Raw genomic sequence first — 25,214 nt, 5'->3', positions numbered from 1 at the left:
TAAGTCGTGATAACGACTAAAACAACTTTCGTTATGTCGAGATCGCGAGAAAATTAAGTCGTGATAACGACAAAACAACTTTCGTTATGTCGAGATCACAAGAAAATTAGGTCGTGATCACGAGAAAACAAGACAGAAAAATTATAATAATGCATGGCCGCTTAGAACTTCCGTACAAAAGGAACGACATGAATGTGAATAAATGACAGAATTTTTTTATTTTTTGGTGAACTATCCTTTTTAAGTTATTGATACTACACTATAATGACGTCACTTCTTTTGATGAGGTCCTGAAATGATAAAAATCGTGTTTCCAAGAGCATCACATACAACGACTGTAGTCCTCGGTATCAAGATATATTACTTCTTCACACATCCATATGACAATAATCATCGATTTTTGTAAATGCAACACACTAATGATATGGAATTAGCTCTTTCCAGTAGATATGGATCATGGGCGGCACAAGGACCAGGAGGCAAAATATGAAAAGGTCCATGCTGGTCCAGAGGTGCCCTATACAGTACAAACACATTTGATCTCTACTCTTCTATGTAAATTAGTAAGCAGAAGGAGAGGGGGCGGGGCATATCATATGGGTGTGGCTTGAATGCTGAACACAGATACATCAACAAACTGGACGATTTAAAAAAAACATGCACAAGTTGGTTGGTGATTTTACATGTCATGAAAGCACAACTGCACTATTTCCATTCATGTTCTATTTTTATCTCAACTTTTATAGGTGAATTTCATGGGGGGGGGGGGTTATCACAGCTATGGTCTTTTAAAAATATTTTGCTGTTCGGCTATGAATCTATTGAAGAAGGCTGTCTACGAAGTATGGCCGCCTTTGGGTAACACATCTCTGCATGTGCGGAGCAAACAGAGGGCTTTGAGAGTCTGTAGCAGGGAATGCGGAGGGGACAACAGCTTGGCACATGACAACGAGAGATATGTGTGTGAGGGGAAGCAGGCAGAGGGAGATGCTGTGGAAAAGTCCTTTAGCTCTGTGCCGTTAACCTTTGCTCTGTGAGAGAGGCCTGGTGCGCCACCGTCTTGTTCTCATGTGAGCGCAGCCTGGAAACCACATCGATGAAGGCCAAGCTCTGCACTTCTTTATGCAGCGGCTCTGAGGTGAGAGGAGAAAATGCACAAATCACTCATTCAAATAGAAGAAACAGTTTCATGAGAGTGTAGTTTGGCACATCAGGTTATACAAATATAACAAAATTGGAATAAGGTAGTGATGAATCGTTCACAATAAGACTAGGAATGTGTGTTATGAAAGTAAACAGTGTACGTTTAATTTTCAAAATTGTCACCATGTAAAAAATGGTCTAGGAACAATTTTCACTCAAAGATTGTTAGTACGTTTACGATTAATGAAAAAGAAACCGCAAATAAAACATTAATTAAAATGAAATTTGGAAGCAGAATGACTCAAATAGTATTTTCTTGTAAAACACACTCCGATAATCTTAATTTTATTGTTTTATTTACAACTTAAAAACATTTTTAAAGTGCATATATTGCATTTTTAACCTTGTAATTTGTAAATATGTTACATGTTTATGATGTAACAATATTTAAACAACTAAATATAATCCAAATATTGGTTGCTTAGGTCAGTATTATTTTAATATTTTTTCTATACTATTAAAGTATTTAAGTCAGTGCTTTTTATTATTATTTCTATGCTATTACAGTATTTATTAATATTTTGAGTTTTTTTTTTTAGTTATTAATTTCAGTTTTTTTTGTTATTAATTTCAGTTTTAGTCATTTTGATGAGTTGCATTTGTCATTTTTTATTAGTTTTTAATATTTTTATTGGGCTTTATTTTATTACAGCTAATTGCTAAAACAATTAAAATTTGTGTTTAACATTTTAATTTAATATTTATATTTTATTTCAGCTTTATTTCAGTTAATTATAATAATTTTTAATAGTTTTAGTTAAAGGGGTCACGTGGTGTTGCTAAAAAGAACATTATTTGGTGTATTTGGTGTAATGCAATGTGTTTACGAGGTTCGCATCATTTTCCACATACTGTACATTATTGTCTATGCCTTTCTGAAACGCGTCGATTTTTACAAAGCTCATCGTTCTGAGAAGCGAGGCGTGCTCTGATTGGCCAGCTATCCAGTGCATTGTGATTGGCCAAATACCTCAAGCATGAGACGGAAATGTTTCGCCCCTTACCATGTTGTGATGCCGTATCCCAACGCGACGACATGAAAACAATAAAACCCATTATAAACGAGGCATTTGTTGCATTCAGTGAGGACATAATTACTGATTATAATGACTTATACTGTCGTTGCGCCGCATAAACATTACCATGTCTGCATTTGTGATTGTAGAAACGCCAAACAAGCACTACTCTACACTGCTCAAAACTCGCGTTTGAATAGTCAGTAGCAAATTCTTTAAATAGCGAAACTGTGAGTCAGAAGCACCAAACTGTCCTTGTGACGTTGGCCTCACTTTATAGTGTTCACAGCCATTCATAGTGTTCACATTGTAGACTGCTCTCTCCCAGGATCAGGAGTGTTGTAAATACAACTTAACCACTGATTTCTAGTTGTGTACTCATTTGGAAGGCCAAACAAAACTACTTTCGCTTTCACAATGAAACACACAGTGTCTCCAGGCCATGGTGGCAGCAACAACAATACTACAGCGAGAATAAAAGTTACGCCTTCTTTCTTTGCGTGAACATTTGGGCGGTGTTATGCAAATCTTCCCACACCGTGACGTAGACGTGGCAGACTCTTAACTTTTAAAAAGAATATCTCTTTTGATTTGAGACTTTAATCTTTGCAACTTTACAGATCTTATATATGCACAAACAGCTTGTAAGGAAAACATGAAATCGTATCATATGACCCCTTTAACAATAACACTGGTTTAGGAAGTATAGTTTCAGGCTTCTTTTTGTTCAGTAGTTCCCACACTTGTGAATGTGTTGAGTCATTTGTTTCTGTGATCTCTTGACTCACCTGATCCCATGATGGAGCAGATGAGAATCATGGAGTTGTATTTGATCTCCGGTGCACTGTGTTCATCTGTCAGGAGTTTGAGTAGAACCTGCGCCAGATTAGCATCGACAAAGTCCTTCTCTGCGCAATCTGAAACCATGAAGTGACTCAGTTAAAAGTTATGAATAACTTAAACAAATGCACTTACAAACTTGTTTCTGCATTTCTCCTCTTCTCTTACTTGTTTCCTAATCTAGATGTTTAAAAGCCTGGCATTGTGTATTATGAATATTGTTGGAATTGGTTTTGTTTCTCTTTTGCAAGATGCTTTGGAAAAATGTCTGCTAAATGCATAAATGTAAATCTGATGTCACTAAAGGCTTAAATTATTTAAATCAATTTTGTAAGACAAATATAAATTGTGCATATATATATATATATATATATATATATATATATATATATATATATATATATATATATATATATATATATATATATAAATATCTTTACAAAACAACAATTTTACTAAAAAAATAAAAATAAAAAAAATACTACAAATTGTGTTAATTTGTAAGTTTAGCTATTTCGGTATTATATAATATATATATATATAATATATAATATATTTCTATTAGGCTATCGACCTCACTAAATTGCAACTGAATCCCTGAATCTGTTCAAATAAGGTGAATTTAGGTCAATTAGGACTCTTTTTGCCATTCATCACAAAGACAAAAGTGAACCAGTTTAGCAGGGTTGTTACGGTTAACTAGAACCATTAAAACTTTTAATAATTAATTTTCAGTAATTGCAATAAAACTAAAATAATATGCATATAACTATAATATTATATATAAAAATAATAAATATTAGATAATTTTATATATATATATATATATATATATATATATATATATATATATATATATATATATATATATATACACACATACATACACAAAAGCACAGCGCAACATATATACAAAAGCACAGAGAAATAACTCAAATTTGAAATGAACTAAAACTAAAATGAAAACTATATAAAGTAATACTAAAATTACTTTATGTAAGAGACTTTATGTAAAGGTATGTCAGCATCTCATTAAAAATACATGTAGGGTTAATTCAGGATAATTGGGGCAATTTTTCCCAGTCATTTCATTGGCAAAAAGTGCCAGAGTTTACCTGAATTCACCCTAACATACAGTAGTCTTTGATTTTTACCCAGGTCTAGTGCTGCTATGAGACCCAAGGCCACCAGCGCTTCGTTCTGCATGATCATGTGTTCACTCGTCGCCATGGTTACCAAGTGCTTAACACCTCCACCTTGTATAACTGTTCGGACCACGTTCTATTCAGAAAGAAAACAGCAGTCAGAAGCTTCCAGACGATGTGCATCTGCTGCAGTAAGAGAAATCATCCACAGCATGAAACAACTAAATCAGAACATGCATTCAAGATGAAATAAAACAAAGATTACTGGAGCATGTTTTCCAAGAAAATACTATTCAGTCTTTATACTTTAAAACTTCACGTTTAATTCAACAAAAGATTTACTTGGTACGAATGGAATTTTCACTTGCACAATATTTTTCATGACGCACGTCTGGTCAAAGTGCTGCACTGAAATGAGTAAGACCCTATGAAATCTGCTTTTATTGTTTATTTGTTTAACCAAAATCAGTTTTTTTGCATTTGAACTTTTCTTGATTAAATTTTAAATACAATGTTAGCAATCAAAATGCATGTTTAATTAATTGTAATCATAAAAATAACCATTTATTTATTTACTTACAATTATAGGGCTCTATGATTGTTTTTGTAGAAATTCATAAAATATTAATTTATCTTTTAAACAAAAATTAAGGAAACTTTTTTTTTCGTCAAAGGGCTGCACAACAGAGTTTTACTGTTAAAATTAAAACATGGATGAAAAATTGTGTGGTTATTCCTTAAAAAAATAAGTTTTGATAACATCTAATAACATTATTATTATTATATTGAAACGTAATGTACAATAGTAATATATTCAATTTCTTCAAAAGTTAAACCAAACTTTTATTTTGATGGGTTGCCATGAAGACCTTTAACTTCTGTGTGTATGTGATATGAAGATAGACTTTCTGAAATGCTCATGAAGTGACTCTCAGAGCAGCTCTGGAGATGAAGAGTGCTTATATTGTGAGTTGGCAGACACTGGAAAGCATGAGCATCACATATGCTTCCGTATGTGTGTAGTAGTCAAAACCATGACAGTTCATTCATGCAGAACATGCAGGACTCCTATATAAATAGTCTTTTTGCGGTTTAATATTCACAGACATTGATTTGATTTAAGTGCGCTGACCTACTTTTGATTTATTCATCCAAAATTTGACAAATTCCATGCCATTCCGCGTTATACAGTAAATTCAATTTTTATGACACTTTTTCCGTCCGTGTTTCTGCACCACAGACATCATATGAGAGCCCTAATGAGAGAAGTGCTAGAGTGCGAGACCTTTGACTTGCTGTGTCGGATGAGAGCAGACAGCAGGCGGTTGGACTCTCCCATCACTCCGGCATGGTCTTTCGCTTCACACCACTCCACCAAACGCTCCACCAGATTTGTTTTTGTCCCCAGTTGCTCTGCTGCGTCAGCTGCGACACACACACACACACAGCGATAAACATAACCTACTGAACACAAACCACCATAGACTGAGCACATGCTACAACACACACACACATATATATATATATATATATATAAAATATAAGGTATGATTTCAATGAGGACCAACACCACAAGACACCATTTAACACTCAAAAATCACATCTTAGGATAGGACAGCTTAAGCTCTTCCATGAAATCTTTTGGGAAAAATGTGTTATGTACGAGCTGTAAAGTGAACCCGATTGTAAAACCTTTCCTATTAAACTGTGCACTTCCAGTCAAAAGTTTGAGGTCAGTAAGATTTTTCAATGATTTTGAAAGAAGTCTCTTATGCTCACCAGGGCTGGCCAGAAATAATTGCAATTTAAAATAAATGCATTCTGTTGTAATATATTTTAAAATGTAATTTATTCCTGTGATGCAAAGCTGAATTTTCAACAGCCATTACACCGTCTTCAGAGTCACATGATCCTTCAGAAATTATTTTAATATGCTGATTGAACACCAAACGTTTAGTAGTGTACTTTCTAAACACTGTAAAAGATGCATATTTCTGTTAGGCGTTCATTGTTGTACACATATTTCAGTTTTTGGGTTTTTTTAACCCTCTGAGATGGGTTGAAATTATTTTCTGTGGTAACTGACAGCCTGTCACAGATGCTGTCGATACAGCTTAAGTTGTATTTACCCTGGAATATTAGTTTTAAACCCAAGCTGTCACTGAAAGCTAACACGGCTGGGCCGTTGCCATTGAAAGACAATGCAAATTCGTCCGTAGCAGAGCCCTAGTCTGTAGATCCATAGTTACTAAATGACAGAGTGCCATCGATCCTCCGCTCACTTAATATCAGAGACTGACTGCTGTGTGGCAGCAGCTGGGACAGGCCTGAACCTCAGATCAAATCACACATGCCGTCTTTGACTGAGCTAAACAGCTGTAACACATACAGGGACTTGTAAGCTAATCAAGAGCTTTTTTGTGTGTTTTAGCTTATGTTTGTATGTGGTCACAGACGTACACATTTGAAGCTACAATTAAATCAGTGTTATTTTAATGTTTTATTTATATACTTTATTAATGATTGTGAATTAGCTTTTGTTTTTATACTTTCAGTTTAATTTTAGTTTAAGTTTTAGTCATTTTGTTATGAGCTTCTGTCATTTTTATTAGTTTTATTAGTATTAGTAAATAAGTAATTTAACAACATAAAATATATATAATATAATATTCATACTTGTTTAATGAAATCAATATGTATGAATATTTATATTTTAGTATATATATTTAGTATATTTTTATTTCAGTATTAGTAAAGTTATCTTTAATTAATTTTATTTCAGTTTTAGCAATTTTAGTTCTTCAATCTAAACGTATTTTATTTCATTTAGTTGCCAATTTAGCTTTTCTAATTGATGTTTTTTGTATAGTTGTGTTTCTTAAATTCAAATTATATATAGAAGTAATTAAAATATAAATAAAACATAAATAACATACACTATATTCATACTTATCTAATGAAAATAAACAAGTATGAATATCCATATTTTACAGAAAAAAATTTTTTTTAACAATTGGAAAAAAAAAAAACATCTCTTTCAGAAAAAAAGGACCAAAAAAACTGATGATGCAACCTGCACTCATGGGCGTGGCCGATTTTTGTCCAATCACATCCTCTTTAGAATGGTATTGTCCCGCCCCCTAAAGAACTAAAGGGATTGCCTGTCCCAACTTACGGTTTCAAAAGGATATACTGAAAATCATAATTAATAATCAATAATATTTCATAAAAATTATAATAATAATACACAATAATCACATAGTTTTTTTTTTTTATATATAGTTCAAATTATAGGTAAGTGTATAATTTTAACATCAAATTTAGTTTGAGCAACACAACCAGTCAGCACAGCAACACCAGCTCAACCAATGGCATGATTCTGGGGTGGAACAGTTCATTAATACCCTGTGTGTCGATGAGCATCCGTAATGTTCCCAGAAGCTTGAACTGGACTGGAGGCATCTCAGATTTGAGGAACTTCAGCACTACATCCGACACACCAGCCAAGAGCATCTTAGATTTGTTGATCACTGGAGAAGAGAGAAGAAGATGGAGCAGATTAAGTCCCCCGTAGTGAAAATCAAGTTTTTAATTTGCTTTTAGACAAACCATGTGCCAATCCATTAATCAACACCATAGCTGAGTAATTTCTCCTTAAAACTGTAGTTTCCCAAAGGCAGTCCCAGAAACGCGGTTTGAAACAGCCCTTGGTTTCAATATTCAATAACCAATCACGTCAAGGGATAGATTCCTATCATTAGCATATCCATTTATACAAACGCAGCACGCATAGAGATCGCATGCAAAATATACCAATCGGATTACCAGCACAAAACCAAAAATAAAATAGAGCAAAAAACCCATGAAGCCGTGGTTTAATGTGAATTTAGAACTGCTAACTTGAATAATAACCCGCGGCAACAGTGTAAAAGTAGCCCGGAGTCAGACCCATCTCTCCCGCACTGGCGTCTGCACTTCACACGCATCGCTCGCGAGCACGAATTAAGAATCACAAACTTGGCTGCATTCGAGTCTTCAAGGCATTTTGAGGACACAACATCGTCAAGTAAGTAACTTTAACGACTGTTGCAGTCTCCACTGTAGTTGTCCGCTAGTAAAAACTGTTTTATCAGTCATTATCCGTGGATCAGAAGAGCCTGGCTGTTCTGAGTGGAAGCAGGGATGATTTGCATATTCATAAATCTGCGTATTGTAAATGAGGCAAGGGTGTAGAGTTACATTCAAGCTATTTTAAGGCATGAAAAAAATATTTTCATAAGATAAACATTTAAATATGTAATTTTGATGATCAAAGATGAGTTTTAAGGGATAACATTTTTGACTACAGGGGGACTTTAAGACACAGGTGAGTGAATTATTCAATGATTGAGTGAACTTTCAGACTGACCTGGGATGGCGAGGTTCCTCAGAGCGCTGAGGGCAGCGTGCTGCACCGTCACATTCCCCTCTTCAACATGTCTGTCTAACAGCTCGAGAAGCTTCTGTACGATACCAGTGTCTACCATGTGGATGCAGTTCCCATCTGTACACGAAAAAAACCCTTATTTACACTCTCAACACAGCGATCGTCTAGTGTTGGGGGTAACGTATTACAAGTAATTAGAGTTATGTAATCAGATTACTTTTTTCAAGTAATCTTACTTTTTAATTTACAAGAAAATATTCAAATTACTTTTCAAATAAGTAACACCAGCTACTTTGTTTTCTCATTTATTGACGGACAGCTCTCCTGTCCCCATGTTGAGAAAAAAAATCAAGTGCGCTGTGTAAACATGAAGACAACAAAATGCATTGAGAGCTGGGGGGGGATGTAAACTTTTGAACAGGATGATGATGATGTGTAAATTCCTCTCATTTTGTTTAGTAATCATATTTTTTCATTTATTATTGAACTTCAGAAGCTACATAAATACTTGCATGTTTCCCAGAAGACAAAATAAGTCAAATTTCCTCTGATCATCCGATTTAAAAAGTTTACACCCCCATCTCTTAATGCATTGTGTGGCCCTTCTTGAGCATCAGTGCATGTTATGTATGAGTCCCTCAATTGTCCTCAGTGTTAAAAGATGGATTTCAAAATCATACAGTCAATGTTGGAAAGGGTTCAAATACGCAGAAGATGCTGGAAAACCAAATCATGTGCAGGAGCTGAACTACTCAGGACAAACAAGGGACTCATAAACAACCATTAAAAAATATAAAACAGTCGTGGATCATCCAGGAAACGACACATAGCATTAAGATTCAAGGGTATGTAAACTTTGAATGGGGTCATTTTTATAAATTCAGTTATTATTTTGTCTTGTGGAGTATATGTAAACATCTGTTATGGGAAATAGCTTATTCAAGACTAAATAAACAATAACATGCCATTTTCATGAGCTCTCTTATTTTGTTTCAATTATTAACATTTTGCACATTCTGCAACTTATGAGCACAATCGTAACATTTGTGTTTAATTTTCCAGAATGGCAGCACATCTGTAAGGTTGGCTGTGCCCGTAATGTACAGATGTGCATTTACATTTCATTCAGCCGGAGACTTATTCATTTCAAGTTTGGTGTGATATTTGCCACCAAATATATTTGCCATAATCTATAACTTTAATATTTGCCAAAAATATTACTTTTTTATATTAAAAACAAACAAACAATCTCAGCCCAGATGAGAAAAAGGAACACAAAAGTAACTTAATGCTATACTTTCTATTAAAAAATAACTAAGTAATGCAATTAGTTACTTTTTAGGCAGCAGTGTAATGCATTACTTTTAAAAGTAACCTTCCCTAACACTGCTGAAGCCTCACCGTTGCGGGCAAAGTTAGCGATGGCGAGCGCTCCTGCTAGCTGGAGCTGGTGGTTGTTGGAGGGCACCCATGAAAGGACCCGCTGAAACACGCTGCCTTTACCCCCCTCAAACAGCTTCTGCATCGACTCATCTACAGGAAAACACATAACACATGAGCGACAACACACATGCATTACTATGACAGAATGAAGTAAATTACAAAGCCTTTAAAGCCATTCACACTAAGAGCGATAACTATTAGCATCCAAATCAACAGATGATAACGTTCTGTTTATTATAAGCACATGCTGCAGTTTTGTCGTCTACCGCTTTAAATGCTTGAGCTCTTGGAAGTAGGGTGGATTCTGACTGCCTGTTAATGATTGTATCATTCATCATGATATCAATGAACCACGCAAGGCAGGTTTTGGCTGTTTTATTCAGCAGAAAGTGCAGTGAACTTATGCCACACTTAAAAAAAGGCAAAACGCATTAACTACACATTTTGTTCATTTTTAAGTTACGAGTGAAATCGGAGTATGATCTGCCTAATCAGATAGTTCAACTCTCAAAAATCTTCCGAAACCCATTTTTTCTTCAATTCAGTTGCCTTTTCAGAGCATTATTTGGTTAGAAAGATTTTTTTTTAAATAAATTAAATTAATACTTTTATTCAGCAAGGATGCATTAAATTGATTAAAAGCAACAGTAAATACATTTATAATGTTGCAAAATATATATATTTTTTTTCAAATAAATGCTGTTGTTTTGAACTTTCTATTAATCAGAAAATCCTTAAACAAAAATTAAATTAAACATACACACTATCAGTGTTTCCACATGTTTGTACTGGCCCCCGATAATCAAAACTTCTACTTAGCGCTTGCTCCATCTCTGCAAATCAGTTTTTGTAAATGAATGACTTGATCCACATATGGCCTTCATCAACAGCCGCTTGCGTCACCTGCTGGTGAGGGGCTGACATCAGCTGGAGATCATGCATCGGTCCTCTACTGCTATTCCTGCGGGTCCCGGATGTGCAACGCTCAATTTTCTGCCGAATTTTAACCACTGAATTTGTGGCAGCGAATTTGGAAAGTGAAATAAAATGACTGAAATTTGCCTGTTGAATATCATACATCGTATTCTTAAACAGACTGAATATTTTGGTAGTGAATTCTGTAGGGTGAATATGAATTATTGAATTTTTAATTATGAAAATTATGAAAAATATTTTGAATTGAAATATCCACAGCTTCAATCAACTAAATTTAAATTTAAATGTTAAATTTCAGGACCTAAAAATGCAAGCACTGTTAATTGCAATGCATCTCTTTTTTTTCGATTTGTGGAATTCAGCATGCTTTATGTTTCAAAAACTATTGTCATTATTCTGCTTCCATAGATTTCTGAAGAGTAATAATGCTGAAAATTCTGCTTCGATCACAAAAATAAATTACAATTTAAAATGTTTTCATATAAAAAGATTTCTTCTAAATTGTAATAATATTTCACAATATTACTTACTGTATTTTTTATCAAATAATTGCAGCCTTGGTGAGCATAAAAAAACATTCAGTGAAAGTAATTTTAATGCCCCACAATTCTTTCAGCTAGTGTTTAATATTAAGTGAATTACACATCATCCAGAAAAGCCTCACTTCAGCCTTTTCTTCTCCAGGTAAAAGGACATGCATCCCTATTTAGCCGGTAATAAGTTGATATACCTGCTGGGGGACTAAATTAAATGATGAACGTTCACAGGAATAGCACATTTCATTAATTAAACACACTGTATGAGGTCATAGCTTGATACTATGTCATTCTGTTTTATGAGGCTCTGTTTGCTTTATTCACACAGAGGAAATGACATGCAAGATGCATTATTGTTGCATGCACCTATGTTTGTTCTTTCAAAGCATTTAATTAAGGGTAATCTGAGTTCTGTCAGAGATTTGGTCCTGTACCTCCCAACAGCAGAAGGACCATGAGGTCTGAGGCCGTCTTGAGCTGAGCCACATCCTCCTCCCTGTCGCTGTCCACCGTCTGAGCCACGACCTCCAGCAGACACTCCACCAGACCAGCATCCACCAGCTGAAGCTTGATCACATCTGAGAGAGACAAGACAGATCCTTATTATATCTGAAGCTTCACAGCACACCTTCACTAACACCTTCATGTCTAACAGGGATTTCACAACCTATGGCTGCACATCAGTTACAGTCGAAATCAGACACAAGCTACCTATTTTTAAGTGCATTTTGGAAAATTGCATAAAAAGAACGCTGGATGGAAACGCCAAGGTGTGCATAAATTCTAAAAATGTGCAAAAAAAAATCCATATGCGCACAATTGAGTAGAATAAACTTTTTATCCGGTAAGAAAAAATGTGCATAAACAACAATGGAAACACATTTACTAGAAAAATTCCACCATGTGCATCGAAAACGTTATGTGACTTTGCATGATGGGACGGGATAACTTGACTAACCAGCGGCCCGATCTCGTTGCACAGCATCTGAAATGTTGTTTGGGTCCTTCTAAAATGCCTGAGCAAAGGCTGTCATCAAAGTAGGCTATTTCTGTATAATTGTCCTTCATGACTGTGTTCCCAAAGAGCAGCATCCTCCTCCGAAAGCAATGACTGCATTTATTGTGTTTCATCTGCTCGCTCTGAGGCACAAGTAGTTTATTATATATGAAAATGATTATATTCAGTGCTTTCTCCTAGTTTTCTTAGAGATAATTAGTGCCAGTTTATCAGGAAGTGACGATTTTGTTCTCTTTGACTCATTGGATGGAAACGGTGCTTTATTTGCAAATGTTTTATGCGATTTTCCAGTTTTGCGCACAAGTTAAATTCGCATCTTTGGCTGGAAACATTGCTACAGACTAATATCAGACAAACAAAACTCAACTCAAACCCAGGCTAAACTGAACCACAGAAACTAAACCAAAACCTGCTCATCCAAAACCAGGCTGTAATGTTGGATTGCAGTAAAATGAAGCAGAAAAAAGTTAGCGTTGTGGTTAGTGCGCAGTTGTGCTCACAGCTACCCAAAATAATTTGTTTAAAAAATAGCTTGATTACAGCCATTGTGAGAACATCTGATCTTATTTGCCATTTAATTATATTAGTTATACCTCAGCATTACATTTTGGTAAAATAAACCAAAAACTTTTGATTTCAGCAATTTTGTGTAGGCTATATATGATCTTATTCACCATCATTAAATTATATTATTTATATATCAACATTTATAATGCCCGCCTTGTATAAGGATCATTTTTTTCAGTATTCAGTATTTTTTATAAAATAAAATATAAAATTTAGTTTGATTCTAGCCATTTTTGTATACATCTGATCTTAACTGCTATTATTAAATTATATATCAGAATTGCATTAGTCTAACTACAGCCTTGTCTATAGAAAATATTTTACTGTTTTCAATGTTTTTGTAAAATAAAACAAAAATAATTTTAGCAATTTTGTGAATAAATAATCTTATTCGCTATCATATTATTTATACATCAGAACTGCATTAGTCTAACAACAGTCCTGTCTATGCACAAGATATAGTCAGTTTTCTGGGGATTTTTAAGTAAAAAAAGAAAAAAACATTTGTTTTTTTTTGTTTTTGTTTCGTACAAATCTGCTCTTACTTGCCATAATTAAGTAATATTATTTATATATCAGCACTGCATTAGTCTAATGAGAGCCTTGTCTATGGGTAATCTTTCTCAGTTTTCAATGTTTATATAAAATACACTAAAATACGGTTTGATTTTAACAGTTTTTTGTACATATGATCTAATTTGCAATCAATAAATTACATTATTTATACTTATCAGAATTGCATTAGCCTAACAACAGTCTTGTCTATGGATGATCTTTTTGTCAGATTTCTATGTGTTTTATAAAATTAAAACAAAATAATTACATTTGATTTTTGCAATTTTGTGTACATCTGATCTTACTTGCTATCATTGAATTATATTGTTTATATATCAGCATTGCATTAGTCTAATGCATAATCTACGGATAATCTTTTTCCATTTTTTTATGAATAAAATAAATAGGATAAAAGGTTGTTTGATTTTAGCAATCATTCATTTGCATTATTTAGCCTTCAGACCACCCTTTTTGCTAGAAATTGGCATCAGCCATTAACCCCCAGAAAAAAAACCCTCAGTTGACAAATATAGCAGACCATAAATCTGGTGCTTTTTAATACACATTTCCCCCTTCAAATGCATAACAGACTGAATTACATAATTCTCTGACCCAAAAAGACTAAACCAGACAACTGATGCAACAAACCTTACACCATGACACAATTTCTAAGATATAAATAAATGCAATTCGTATGATTCCAAAAAATGCCGGATAACAATCCAACAGACCAAATATTGATGATTCATACAGTATCAGCGAATGACACAACAACCCAGGGGAAAATCCTGCAAGGATGGATGTCTAAGGTCAGAGTGTTCGCAGACATATGGCCGACTCACTACGCATTTGGCTGGTTATGAAACGCCTGCAGTGTTCAGGTACAGCACAGCTCACCCTTTCCCCCTCTATATCATACACACACACACACACACACACAAAACCGCTCTTCCTGCGTCCCACGTGACTCGCAGAGCTTCGCCTGTAGTGCTGTGTAGTGGCTCTAAGTAGGCCGTTGTCTTGGAGACTGGCAGTATGGGATAGCAGCGATGCGCTGAATGCTAACAACCAAAGCGGCGTTTTCACACATGCTCTCGATGCTGTCGGCTTTCCATTTCCCACGTCTGCTCTCGCTCTCCCGCTGCTTTTATCAAAACATACAGGAATTCTTACAGTTCAACTTTTTTATACATTTTATACGACTTTTCACTCATACAGTACACCGCAAAAAGAGCTGTTAAAAAGATTAGATTAGAATAAATTAGATGAAATAAATACATGCGTAAAAAACATGTTAAAAACAAGTAAAATAATCTGAATATGGAATAAAATCAAATACTGGGGGGAAAATTAAGACTAAAAAATAATCAGGGTTATTATAGTTAACGAAAACCATTTAAAAAATTTGGTACTTGATATTAACGTTAACTGGCTAACGTTAACTATATATATATATCAGTCATGGCCAAAAATATTGGCACCCTTGGCAAGTATGACCAAAGAAGGCTGTGAAAATGAATCTGCATTGTAAATCCTTTTGATCTTTTATTTAAAAAATTCACAAAAATCTAACCTTTCATTGGATAATTAGAATTTAAAATGGGGGGAAATATCATTATGAAATAAATGTTTTTCTTAAATACACGTTGGATTATATTCCCATTCATATTCACAATTTTTAGCACACCAGGGTGATTATAACCATGAAATTATCCAGCCATGGCTTCCTGTTTCACAGAAATATAAATAGGAGGGAAAACAAAGCCCAAATTCCCTTAATCATCCATCACAATGAGAAAAACCAAAGAATATATTTCTGATGTGCAGCAAAAGATAATTGAGCTTCACAAATTAGTGAAGTGGCTTTAAGAAAAGAGCTATCTATCTATCTATCTATCTATCTATCTATCTATCTATCTATCTATCTATCTATCTACCTACCTGTCTATCTATCTATCTATCTATCTATCTATCTATCGGATAGATGTTAAGGATGTTTTGTTGGCAAACACAAACCTCTTCATGAATGAATGAATGATGCATTTATTTTGATATCTTTGAATGATATTTTTATTCACAAAACAAATAACACCACATTATCTGTTTCCCTTCAATACACACTGTTTCACCATCTAAACACACACTCGCTCTCTTTCACACACAGCTTTCTTTCAGGCGCACATTTTAATGCTGTTTCAAATCCTCAGACGCGCTCGCAGGCACAAAGAACAGCTGACCGCGGCTGAAGGATTTGCCTTCAAATAAGCAAGTCCAGACCGCAGCTGTAAGCAGACCCCAGAGTCCTATTTTGAGGAAACGATGGTGATGGCAATGGCAGTGATAACACTTATTATCCAAACAGAGAAGAAGCTGAGAAATCTCACACATCTGAGTAATTGTAGCTTTCTCTCCTACGACTCAAGCGCAGGCAAAAGCCAGCGTCTTGGAAAATTCATTTTGAGATATTTTCACCATCAAATAAACCAGGTTTTGCATTGTGAGAGATGTCGCTCTCTATAGCTTGGCCGGTTTTGATGTTCCAGCTTCCATAAAAACAAAAAAACCTGGAACATGGATGATTTTTAAGCATAATATTTGAGCGTAAAATCTTCATTGGCTCATGCTCAAGCTTTCTAAGTCAAAACACAGCTGCAAACGCATGCTTTCATTTCATAAAGTGTCTTGTTTCTAACCACAACAGGTGGCGGAGTATGACTTTCTACATAAGTAACACAACACGCTCACAGCTGGGAGGACAAGCCTTTGAGCTGCTGAACGCTGCCGCCCAAGTCACTCAGTCAGTGGGTCAGTGGGTCTCCACCAGCCATAATATCCATATTCAAGCCTGATCAACAACTGCAGACCCTAAACTCATGCTGAAAGCAAAAGAAGCATGACTAACTGAAAGCTTAACCTGCGTTATGGAAATAACAGAACAGAAATACATCAACTGTGAATTAACAAAACACTCGTGGTAATTTAAAACGCAAAAGATAAAACAAAAACTCCTTACAAACACGTACCAAGATACAGTGATAGTTATTGCTATGCTACTACATGTATACCATATTCATACACAGTATCTTTCCAATAATAAGGTTTTCCATAATACTTACAGGTTCGGTTTTTGGTCATTCTGAGCTTATCAGCACTGGCCGATAATTTTTTCATAAATTTCAACGCCTAACAATAAATTAAAAAAATAAGTACAATTGTATAATATCTTAGCAATTTTGTGTCCATCTGATGTTTGCCATCAATATGTTAAATAAATAAATAAATAAGTATATATATATATTTATTCTATTATTACATTTTATTAAAAGATTGCTTTATTCTTGCTATTTATGTCCATCTTACATGCTATACTTGCATTATTTAAATATCAGGAAAAATGGGGGGGGGGGGGCAAATCCATTCGTCAATGGTGTGAGAACAATAATGTTTGATTTTGTACTCAAAAACTAGAAAGACACTCATTAGAAAGGTTTATTGATTGATTGATTGCAATGCATTTAAAAAGTCAAATTAAAACAAAATAATAAGACATGTTTTAGGTGAATCAGGCTTATTATAGTTAACTGAAAGCCACAAAAACATTTTTTGTACTTCAAATAAAATATGAAAAAATTGGCCTATTTGAGCTAGTTGCCAAAGCAACATTTCTCATTAGTTTAGTCTTCTTTGGTTTAACTTTCTGTAATAAAATTGAAATGTAAGTGTGTGTGTGTGTATATATATATTTTTTTTTTTTCTATTTTCTATAATAATCATGTTTTTTCAAGGTATCAAAAAATACGCAAACAGAGACATTTTCTTTCATAGAACAAATAACACTATTGACAACAAAAAACCTGGTACCATGCTCAAACAAGAAGTAATGTAGTTTTTGTAAGTGTTTACCCAAAAGTTACTATACTGACTGGTTCATGAGTGTTCAATCATTATTTAATGTTGGTCACTGCGACTCTCACCGTTCTCAGCGAGTGGTGCCAACACCTCGAAGATCATCTCCTTCTTCTCATGCTCCACCTGCTTACTGAAGAGTCGAACCAGCTCCTCTGCAATATTCGTAGAGGCAAACTGCTCCTTGCTGGACTCTGTTTGAGGATCAGGAAAAAGAGACGTGCAAGCATTATCCAACATGTTCTTTTGTATTTTAATATATGAAAATCTGGATATGTAGTAGGCAGTATGACTGAATCGAATCGGTAACTCACCAAGCTCTGCCAGGTTGCCAAAGGCAATGAGACACATCTCGGTGAGCGCAGTGTTTTGAGAATGAACTCCCAGCAGTCTGACCAGTGTCGGGATCACACCCATGCTGATCAGCTGAGCCTGCAACGAGTCTAGAGAGGAGAGACAAAACAGGAGATTCTCTTTATGCTGGTTCAGGCAGATCTTTTTCTGACAACATAGATAATATATTAGTCATTTACATTAATGGTTAAGTATTATGTATTCATCATTCTTCTGGCAATTACATTGCAATAAATTGAGTTTATCCAAACGCAATTTTTATTTTAATTAAAAATATTTCTATCAAATGCCACACACAATAATTGATTTTCAGAATGAATAAAAATGTGGTAACTTGCTATCCGCCACCACTGTCATCAAAAATAAGTTTGTATCAGTGTTGTTATCGATAACTACAAGTGAAACTAAAACTATTAAACATCATTTTTGTAACTGAAATAAAGCTTAAATAAAATATTAAGAAATACAAATATTGAAAAACAAAAACAAAATGACAACACTTGAACAAAAATTTGAAATTGACAAATTAGGAATTAATAGAAATAAATATTTTTAAGTATTAAAATTACTAAAACTAAAATTAGTTAAAAGCTATAATAAAAACGACAAAAGCAGATAAAATTACAACAACAAAAAAATTACAATTAAAAATATAAAAAAATATTTAATTAACTAAAAGTGTAATTGTAAAATGCTAAAATTTGATTTTGGTTTTTGCTTTCCAAAATATATTAATTAATTAATAATTATTCATTTAAAAAAAATAATTATTAAATAAAAAAAAATTACAATTAGAAATATAAAAAAATATTTAATTAACTAAAAGTGTAATTGTAAAATGCTAAAATTTAATTTTGGTTTTTGCTTTCCAAAATATATTAATTAATTAATAATTATTATTATTAATTAATTACTTTTACTATTTTATTTTTAATTATGACTCAAAGTTTCTTTTTTTATATACATGATTTCATTTCTTCAGCAAATCTTCTAATCGAAAATGAATCACTTGTTATGAGTGATTTCAACATTGTTTATATCCTGCAAAGTTTGAAAACAGGCCAGAGGCCGAAAGAGCTAATTTACCAGCTCAAAGTATTAGAGACCGTACATAAAATACAGCGACATTATATACTGCTCTGATTTCATTTTTGTAAAGTGCTTTGCTGAGACTAGCACAGAAAATATAGTCTTGACCTGAAAATGTGAAAGATAAATCAAGACCACAGTGGAACAAAGGACTGCTTAGCCATCACATTTCATGTACATGCACAGGTCCCTCACCACTGAAAATACTCGGTTCAACCAGACTTGTTTTCCTGTAGAAATATCCAAATGTTTTTAGAACAGAAATCTTCCTGAGAATTAAACTTGCATCAAATTTTTATATATTTTATAGACTCTCTTGTTGGTAATTCTGGCAGACATTTTAGTGGTCAACACATACATTACCAGGGCCGATATACTGGCCGATGTTTGGCCTTTTTAAATTATTTGCATCAGCCTATAAGTTTTTCTGTTTGACTGATCTTTTGACTTATTTTAGTGGTTGACTAATATATTAACGAGACCAATTTATCAACCGATATTTGGCATTTTTAAATTACTTGCATCGGCTTGTTTGGCCAATAAGTGTTAAAAGCAGCTTTTTGACAGCGCAACTCTTTCCAGTAATCTTTCCATGATTTCAAATGACTGTATGCTGCGCTATACACAGTTTGCCACTATGTCATGTCACGGTGTACTACATCAAATAAGTCTTACCTGGACTTCATTTGAGAAAATATAATTCCCAGTGTGCACAAATTTACCAGATTACTGAGTAAAAAAAAAACAATATCGGTTGACATCTAGTTATTTTAACATTGGCTTTACATCACTCACTGGCCACCCTGCTCTCCAAGATATTGGTATAGGCCAAAGAAATGATCAGTTTATAATTTTAATGGTAGGTTTATTTGAACAGTGAGAGACAGAATAACAACAAAAAAATCCAGAAAAACGCATTTCAAAAAGTTATAAATTGATTTGCATTTTAATGAGTGAAATAAGTATTTGACCCCTTCGCAAAACATGACTTACTACTTGGTGGCAAAACCCTTGTTGGCAATCACAGAGGTCAGATGTTTCTTGTAGTTGGCCACCAGGTTTGCAAACATCTCAGGAGGGATTTTGTCCCACTCCTCTTTGCAGATCCTCTCCAAGTCATTAAGGTTTCAAGGCTGACGTTTGGCAACTCGAACCTTCAGCTCCCTCCAAAGATGTTCTATGGGATTAAGGTAGACTGGCTAGGCCACTCCAGGACCTTAATGTGCTTCTTCTTGAGCCACTCCTTGTTTCCTTGGCCGTGTGTTTTGGGTCATTGTCATGCTGGAATACCCATCCACGACCCATTTTCAGTGCCCCGGTTGGCTTCAATGCCCTAGCGGTACATGGCCCCATACATCGTCCCTTTGATGCGGTGCAGTTGTCTGGTCCCCTTAGCAGAAAAACACCCCCAAAGCATAATGTTTCCACCTCCATGTTTGACGATGGGGATGGTGTTCTTGGGGTCATAGGCAGCATTCCACCTCCTCCAAACTCGGCGAGTTGAGTTGAGTTGATGCCAAAAAGATGGATTTTGGTCTCATCTGACCACAACACTTTCACCCAGTTCTCCTCTGAATCATTGGCAAACTTCAGACGGGGCTGTACATGTGCTTTCTTGAGCAGGGGGACCTAGCGAGCGCTGCAGGATTTCAGTCCTTCACGGCGTATTGTGTTACCAAATGTTTTCTTGTTGACTATGGTCCCAGCTGCCTTGAGATCATTGACAAGATTCTCCCGTGCAGTTCTGGGCTGATTCCTCACCGTTCTCATGATCATTGAAACTCCACGAGCTGAGATCTTGCATGGAGACCCAGACCGAGGGAGATTGACAGTTATTTTGTGTTTCTTCCATTTGTGAATAATCGCACCAAAGGTTGTCACTTTCTCACCAGGCTGCTTGGCGATGGTCTTGTAGCCCATTCCAGCCTTGTGTAGGTCTACAATCTTGTCCCTGACATCCTTGGACAGCTCTTTGGTCTTGGCCATCGTGGAGAGTTTGGAATCTAATTGATTGCTTCTGTGGACAGGTTGTCTTTTATACAGGTAACAAGCTGAGATTAGAAGCACTTCCTTTAAGAGAGTGCTCCTTATCTCAGCTCCTTACCTGTATAAAAGACAGCTGGGAGCCAGAAATCTTGCTGATTGATAGGGGATCAAACACTTATTTCACTCATTAAAATGCAAATCAATTTATAACTTTTTTGAAATGCATTTTTTTTTGTTATTCTGTCCCTCACTGTTCAAATAAACCTACCATTAAAATTATAGACTGATCATTTCTTTGTGAGTGGGCAAACGTACAAAATCAGCAAGGGATCAAATAATTGTTTCCCTCGCTGTAACATTGGCTTTATGTCAGTCATTGGTCAGCCTGCTCTCTTAAGATATTGGCATCATGCATACAAAAAAAGCAATATCGGTTGACAATTAGTTATTTTAATATCGGCTTTATATCACTCATTGGTCACCCCGCTCTCAGATATCAGTATCAGCTATGAAAAATACAAAATAAATACATATTGGTTGACAACTACTTGTTTTAATATTGGCTTTATATTGCCCATCGACCACTCTGCTCTCAATGATATCGGTATAGGCCATAAAAATAAAAATCAATATCGGTTGACAATTACTTATTTAAATATAGGCTTTATATCACCCATTGGCCACCCTGCTCTCTAAGATATCACTATAAGCCATAAATAAAAATAAATACTAGTCAACCACTACTTATTTTAATCTTAAAGCCCACTAAATGTATAAATTTTTGTCTTGTTTATGTTTACTAACAGTCATATTTTGCAACGCTGCACAAGTAAGCCCTTAAATGCACAGTGAAAAGATGTTTCAGTTTGTCTAGAAATGTCTCGATGAGACACAAAGATGTGGGCGGCACGGCACACATCTGGTGCCATCAATTTGTCAGGAAGCAGATGTTGATCAGTAAATTCAACGAAGCAAAGAGGAGACGGCAGCTGAGACAGCAGAAAGCGGTGTTAAAGAAGACGGCCCAGGCATAGGACAACATCCACAGTTAAAAAGGAGAAAATGTTATTGAGTATGATAGACCATGGAAGCAGAGTTTGGTACAAAGAATTGTAGCACATAACCTTTAAAACATTTATGCAACAGAAGTCCCTTCATCACATTTAATAAACAGTTGACAGTCCAAAATGCTTCTTCCCTACTACATAATTGCTTGTTATTTGCTTTATCGACCACAGAAGCTTTGTTGGTCTGAGCAAGAAGAACATTTGAGCAACAGCTATTGGCTAAATGTATCAAATGAGAAAACACAACATAACAAGCCTTGGCAAAACTGGACATTAGCCAGAAATCATTGAGGAACTCCTGCCAGTAATCGTAGCACAAATCACGCCAAGGAAATGTCAACCGTAGACCTACAGATCTCACTGATGGAGAATGAGTCATGTTTCCTAAAAGAACTGCAAAGTATTTACAGTACATCTCATCTAAAGCTCATGTAAGATTTAAATGCTTGAAGTACTTTACTTTTTCAGTAGAGCAGAACGCTATAACACTGACAGTTTACAAACAGAACTAGATTATTCCAAATAACTGAATAATTAGTGACTTTACTCTTTACAATATAAATAACACAAACACATGCAATTAAAAGGATAATTCCATCCCTGGATGCTGAGAGGTCAATATAGCCTCTCAGGCATGCTAAAATAGATGAAAAACAGATATGAAACGTTCAACAAGTACATAAATATGCCTTGTTCCTTAAGTGTTCATGAAAGCAATAAGCCTTAAGCACTCTAAAATTCAGCTAATTGCATTTAATATAAATTTAAACTATAATACATTAAAATTTTATTGCAATTAACATTACATTCAGTTCACACGTACATATATCCTTTTAAAGAATATTATTTCTGTAAGAATTACTCTTTTTAAAAGCATGATAAAGTGTGCTGCTTCTTCACAAGGGAATGAATCAGCAATGAGAGACATGACGGTTCACAAGTATTTTGGTTGCCGAGATAAAAAAAAAAAAAAAAAAAAAAAAGATTTGACCAGGCAAGTACAGTGAAAGATGTACATAAAACCTCCCAAGTGATAAGCTTATGTGATTAGATGAGTCATTTATCTTGGTGGCTTAGTAAACATGATGACAGGCTTCAAGTTAAAACAGATACACTTTGCAAGGAAAAGCAATCTGTTACATGACACAACATTTGCGAAAGAGAGATGAGGGAAAGAAAAGACTGGTTCAAAACAGCGTGAGGATGATATGCAGCAATAATAAGCAACCCACTGGCTGTTCTCTTCCATTAGAATCATATCTCACCATTTATTTTCATCAAGAAACTGAAAACAAAAACGCCTGACCTAAATTTGTTGATTTGCACTAGCCTCTGGAAGCGAGGTGTAATAGATTGAAAAAAGCTATTACCATTTCAAGCCTTGCCGGCAAAGGGAGGCAGGGCTTGCTTTCACAAAGATGTAAATACACTGCCTGCACTCCCTTAAATATTAAACAATGCACTGCTGAATAGCACAAGGCCAGAGCCTTATGTAACCTCCTGGGCATGCATGATACGGACACTGAAAACTATAGGATGTGTCCCAAATATGTATACAGGGTGAACTATTCTTTTAAATGTGAAGAGTGTCATTTTTTTTAAATGGTAAAATCCTAGTTTAATATTAACAGCCAATCAAAACACTGCTCTGTTTGTTTAAGCAGTCCAAACAAGAGATAATTGGTGGAAAGCTATATGTTATCATATCCATTCAACTCAATGGCAGTCGCTCAGCTGGAGCATTCAGCTCTGGAAGTAGTAAACCTGCACGGTGGATAAAGGGATTTATTTTTAAGCCAATCCCCAGTAAAATTACATCAGGTCAGTGAATGACTGATCAAAAAATATATATTTTTTATGCATTTTTTATTTATTTTTTGTCAAATACACAGCTACTTTTGAAAATAAAATCCAAATATATATTTTAAAAACATTTTAATTAAATTATTTTAAATAAACTGTTTTAAAAATTAAGCTTAAATAATTTTAAAATTAATATTTAATTTTTTTGATACTGCATGTAAAAAAAAATAACTACATTTATGCTGGACGGTCATTTAAAAAAAAAAGCAAGACAGCTGAATTCATAAGATTACTAAACATTACCAGATTTAGCAAACTTATGTCAAATCGGTGAAAGACATTAGATTCAGAATACATAGGAGAAGTTAAACAACACACAGGCTTTCTTAGAGTGGTCCCCTACAGATATTACCGGTAATGTTCAACTGTGAGGAAATACTGTCGTCAGACTCAAATCAAAACACGTCTGTTTGATAGAGAATGAGATAAAAAGTTGCCTTATCTATGTAGTATTGATCAACACGTGAATAGTTTAGAGAACTTCTCAGACTATACCAATAAGGGACCATTCAAAAATATCGCCTGGTTTGGGGGATCGGTCATTACCATTATCATTGCTATAGTTCATCAGCATGCCACAAAAGACAGTCAAGAGCTTCCCGGTGGCCGGGTCAGTGCTTTCGGCCAGAGACTTAATGTGCTCGGCAACTATCTCAGCACCGCCCGCTGCGTCAACTGCACTTCTGCCCTCATCTGCAAAACAAAGAGTTCACATAAAAAAGAAATAAACAATAAAAAAGGCAACCAATGACACAAAGAAACATCAACCTGGAACAGAATGACAGAAAAGAGGGTGTTAAAGGAATAGTTCAAGTCTTCCCGAACGATTCGCATGATTCAGTCGCAGACTTTTCCTTTTTGGTTGAACTATTCCTTTAATGGAGGGACAGGCTGGGATTTTCATGAATGCATCCTTGTGGAATGTAATATGACAACTGATAACGTTACATGGAGAACACAAGAAAATAAGCATTTTGAGATAAAAGAAGTCTGCTGAAAATGCACATTCCTCCAGCACTGGATTTGTTTACAGCTGTCATGAGATGCAGACGTAACTAAAGGCACAACCAGAGACCAGAAGTGCAGCAGAAGCACAGCATACAAAATCCAGACTGCAGCAAAATCACTAACAAGGGAAGGTGTTAAAAGATCCAGAGACGGCGAGGTCCAGCGGAGTCCAGCATTATTTACACAGAGCATCAAAGTCACGAGCGTAACTGGATCTTCTGACGGTCAGCTACATGGTGGTTAAAGCAGCAAAATA

The 25,214-nt window shown here is 35.0% G+C and overlaps 1 protein-coding gene across 2 annotated transcripts in view; it reads right to left on the bottom strand.

Moving 5' to 3' along the window:
- Window positions 1–225: 225 nt before the first annotated feature.
- LOC306869272 (rap1 GTPase-GDP dissociation stimulator 1-like) overlaps window positions 226–25,214 on the bottom strand; it is a 42,368-nt gene continuing 17,379 nt past the window's right edge. The window contains exons 5-15 of one of the 2 annotated variants that reach the window (XM_079415960.1): window positions 24,497–24,643; window positions 17,906–18,034; window positions 17,660–17,785; window positions 11,980–12,123; window positions 10,032–10,163; window positions 8,613–8,747; window positions 7,609–7,734; window positions 5,490–5,629; window positions 4,214–4,340; window positions 3,008–3,136; window positions 226–1,133 (exon numbers count right to left, since the gene is read on the bottom strand). In XM_079415960.1, coding sequence (XP_079272086.1) covers window positions 1,006–1,133; window positions 3,008–3,136; window positions 4,214–4,340; window positions 5,490–5,629; window positions 7,609–7,734; window positions 8,613–8,747; window positions 10,032–10,163; window positions 11,980–12,123; window positions 17,660–17,785; window positions 17,906–18,034; window positions 24,497–24,643 — 1,463 coding nt within the window. In that variant the 3' untranslated portion in view covers window positions 226–1,005. The remainder of the gene's footprint in view (window positions 1,134–3,007; window positions 3,137–4,213; window positions 4,341–5,489; window positions 5,630–7,608; window positions 7,735–8,612; window positions 8,748–10,031; window positions 10,164–11,979; window positions 12,124–17,659; window positions 17,786–17,905; window positions 18,035–24,496; window positions 24,644–25,214) is intronic. The other variant, XM_079415961.1, reaches the window with a different exon arrangement.

This window comes from Barbus barbus (assembly GCF_936440315.1).
Source record: "Barbus barbus genome assembly, chromosome: 1".
Taxonomy (NCBI): domain Eukaryota; kingdom Metazoa; phylum Chordata; class Actinopteri; order Cypriniformes; family Cyprinidae; genus Barbus; species Barbus barbus.
This window is presented reverse-complemented; position numbering and strand designations above follow the sequence as displayed.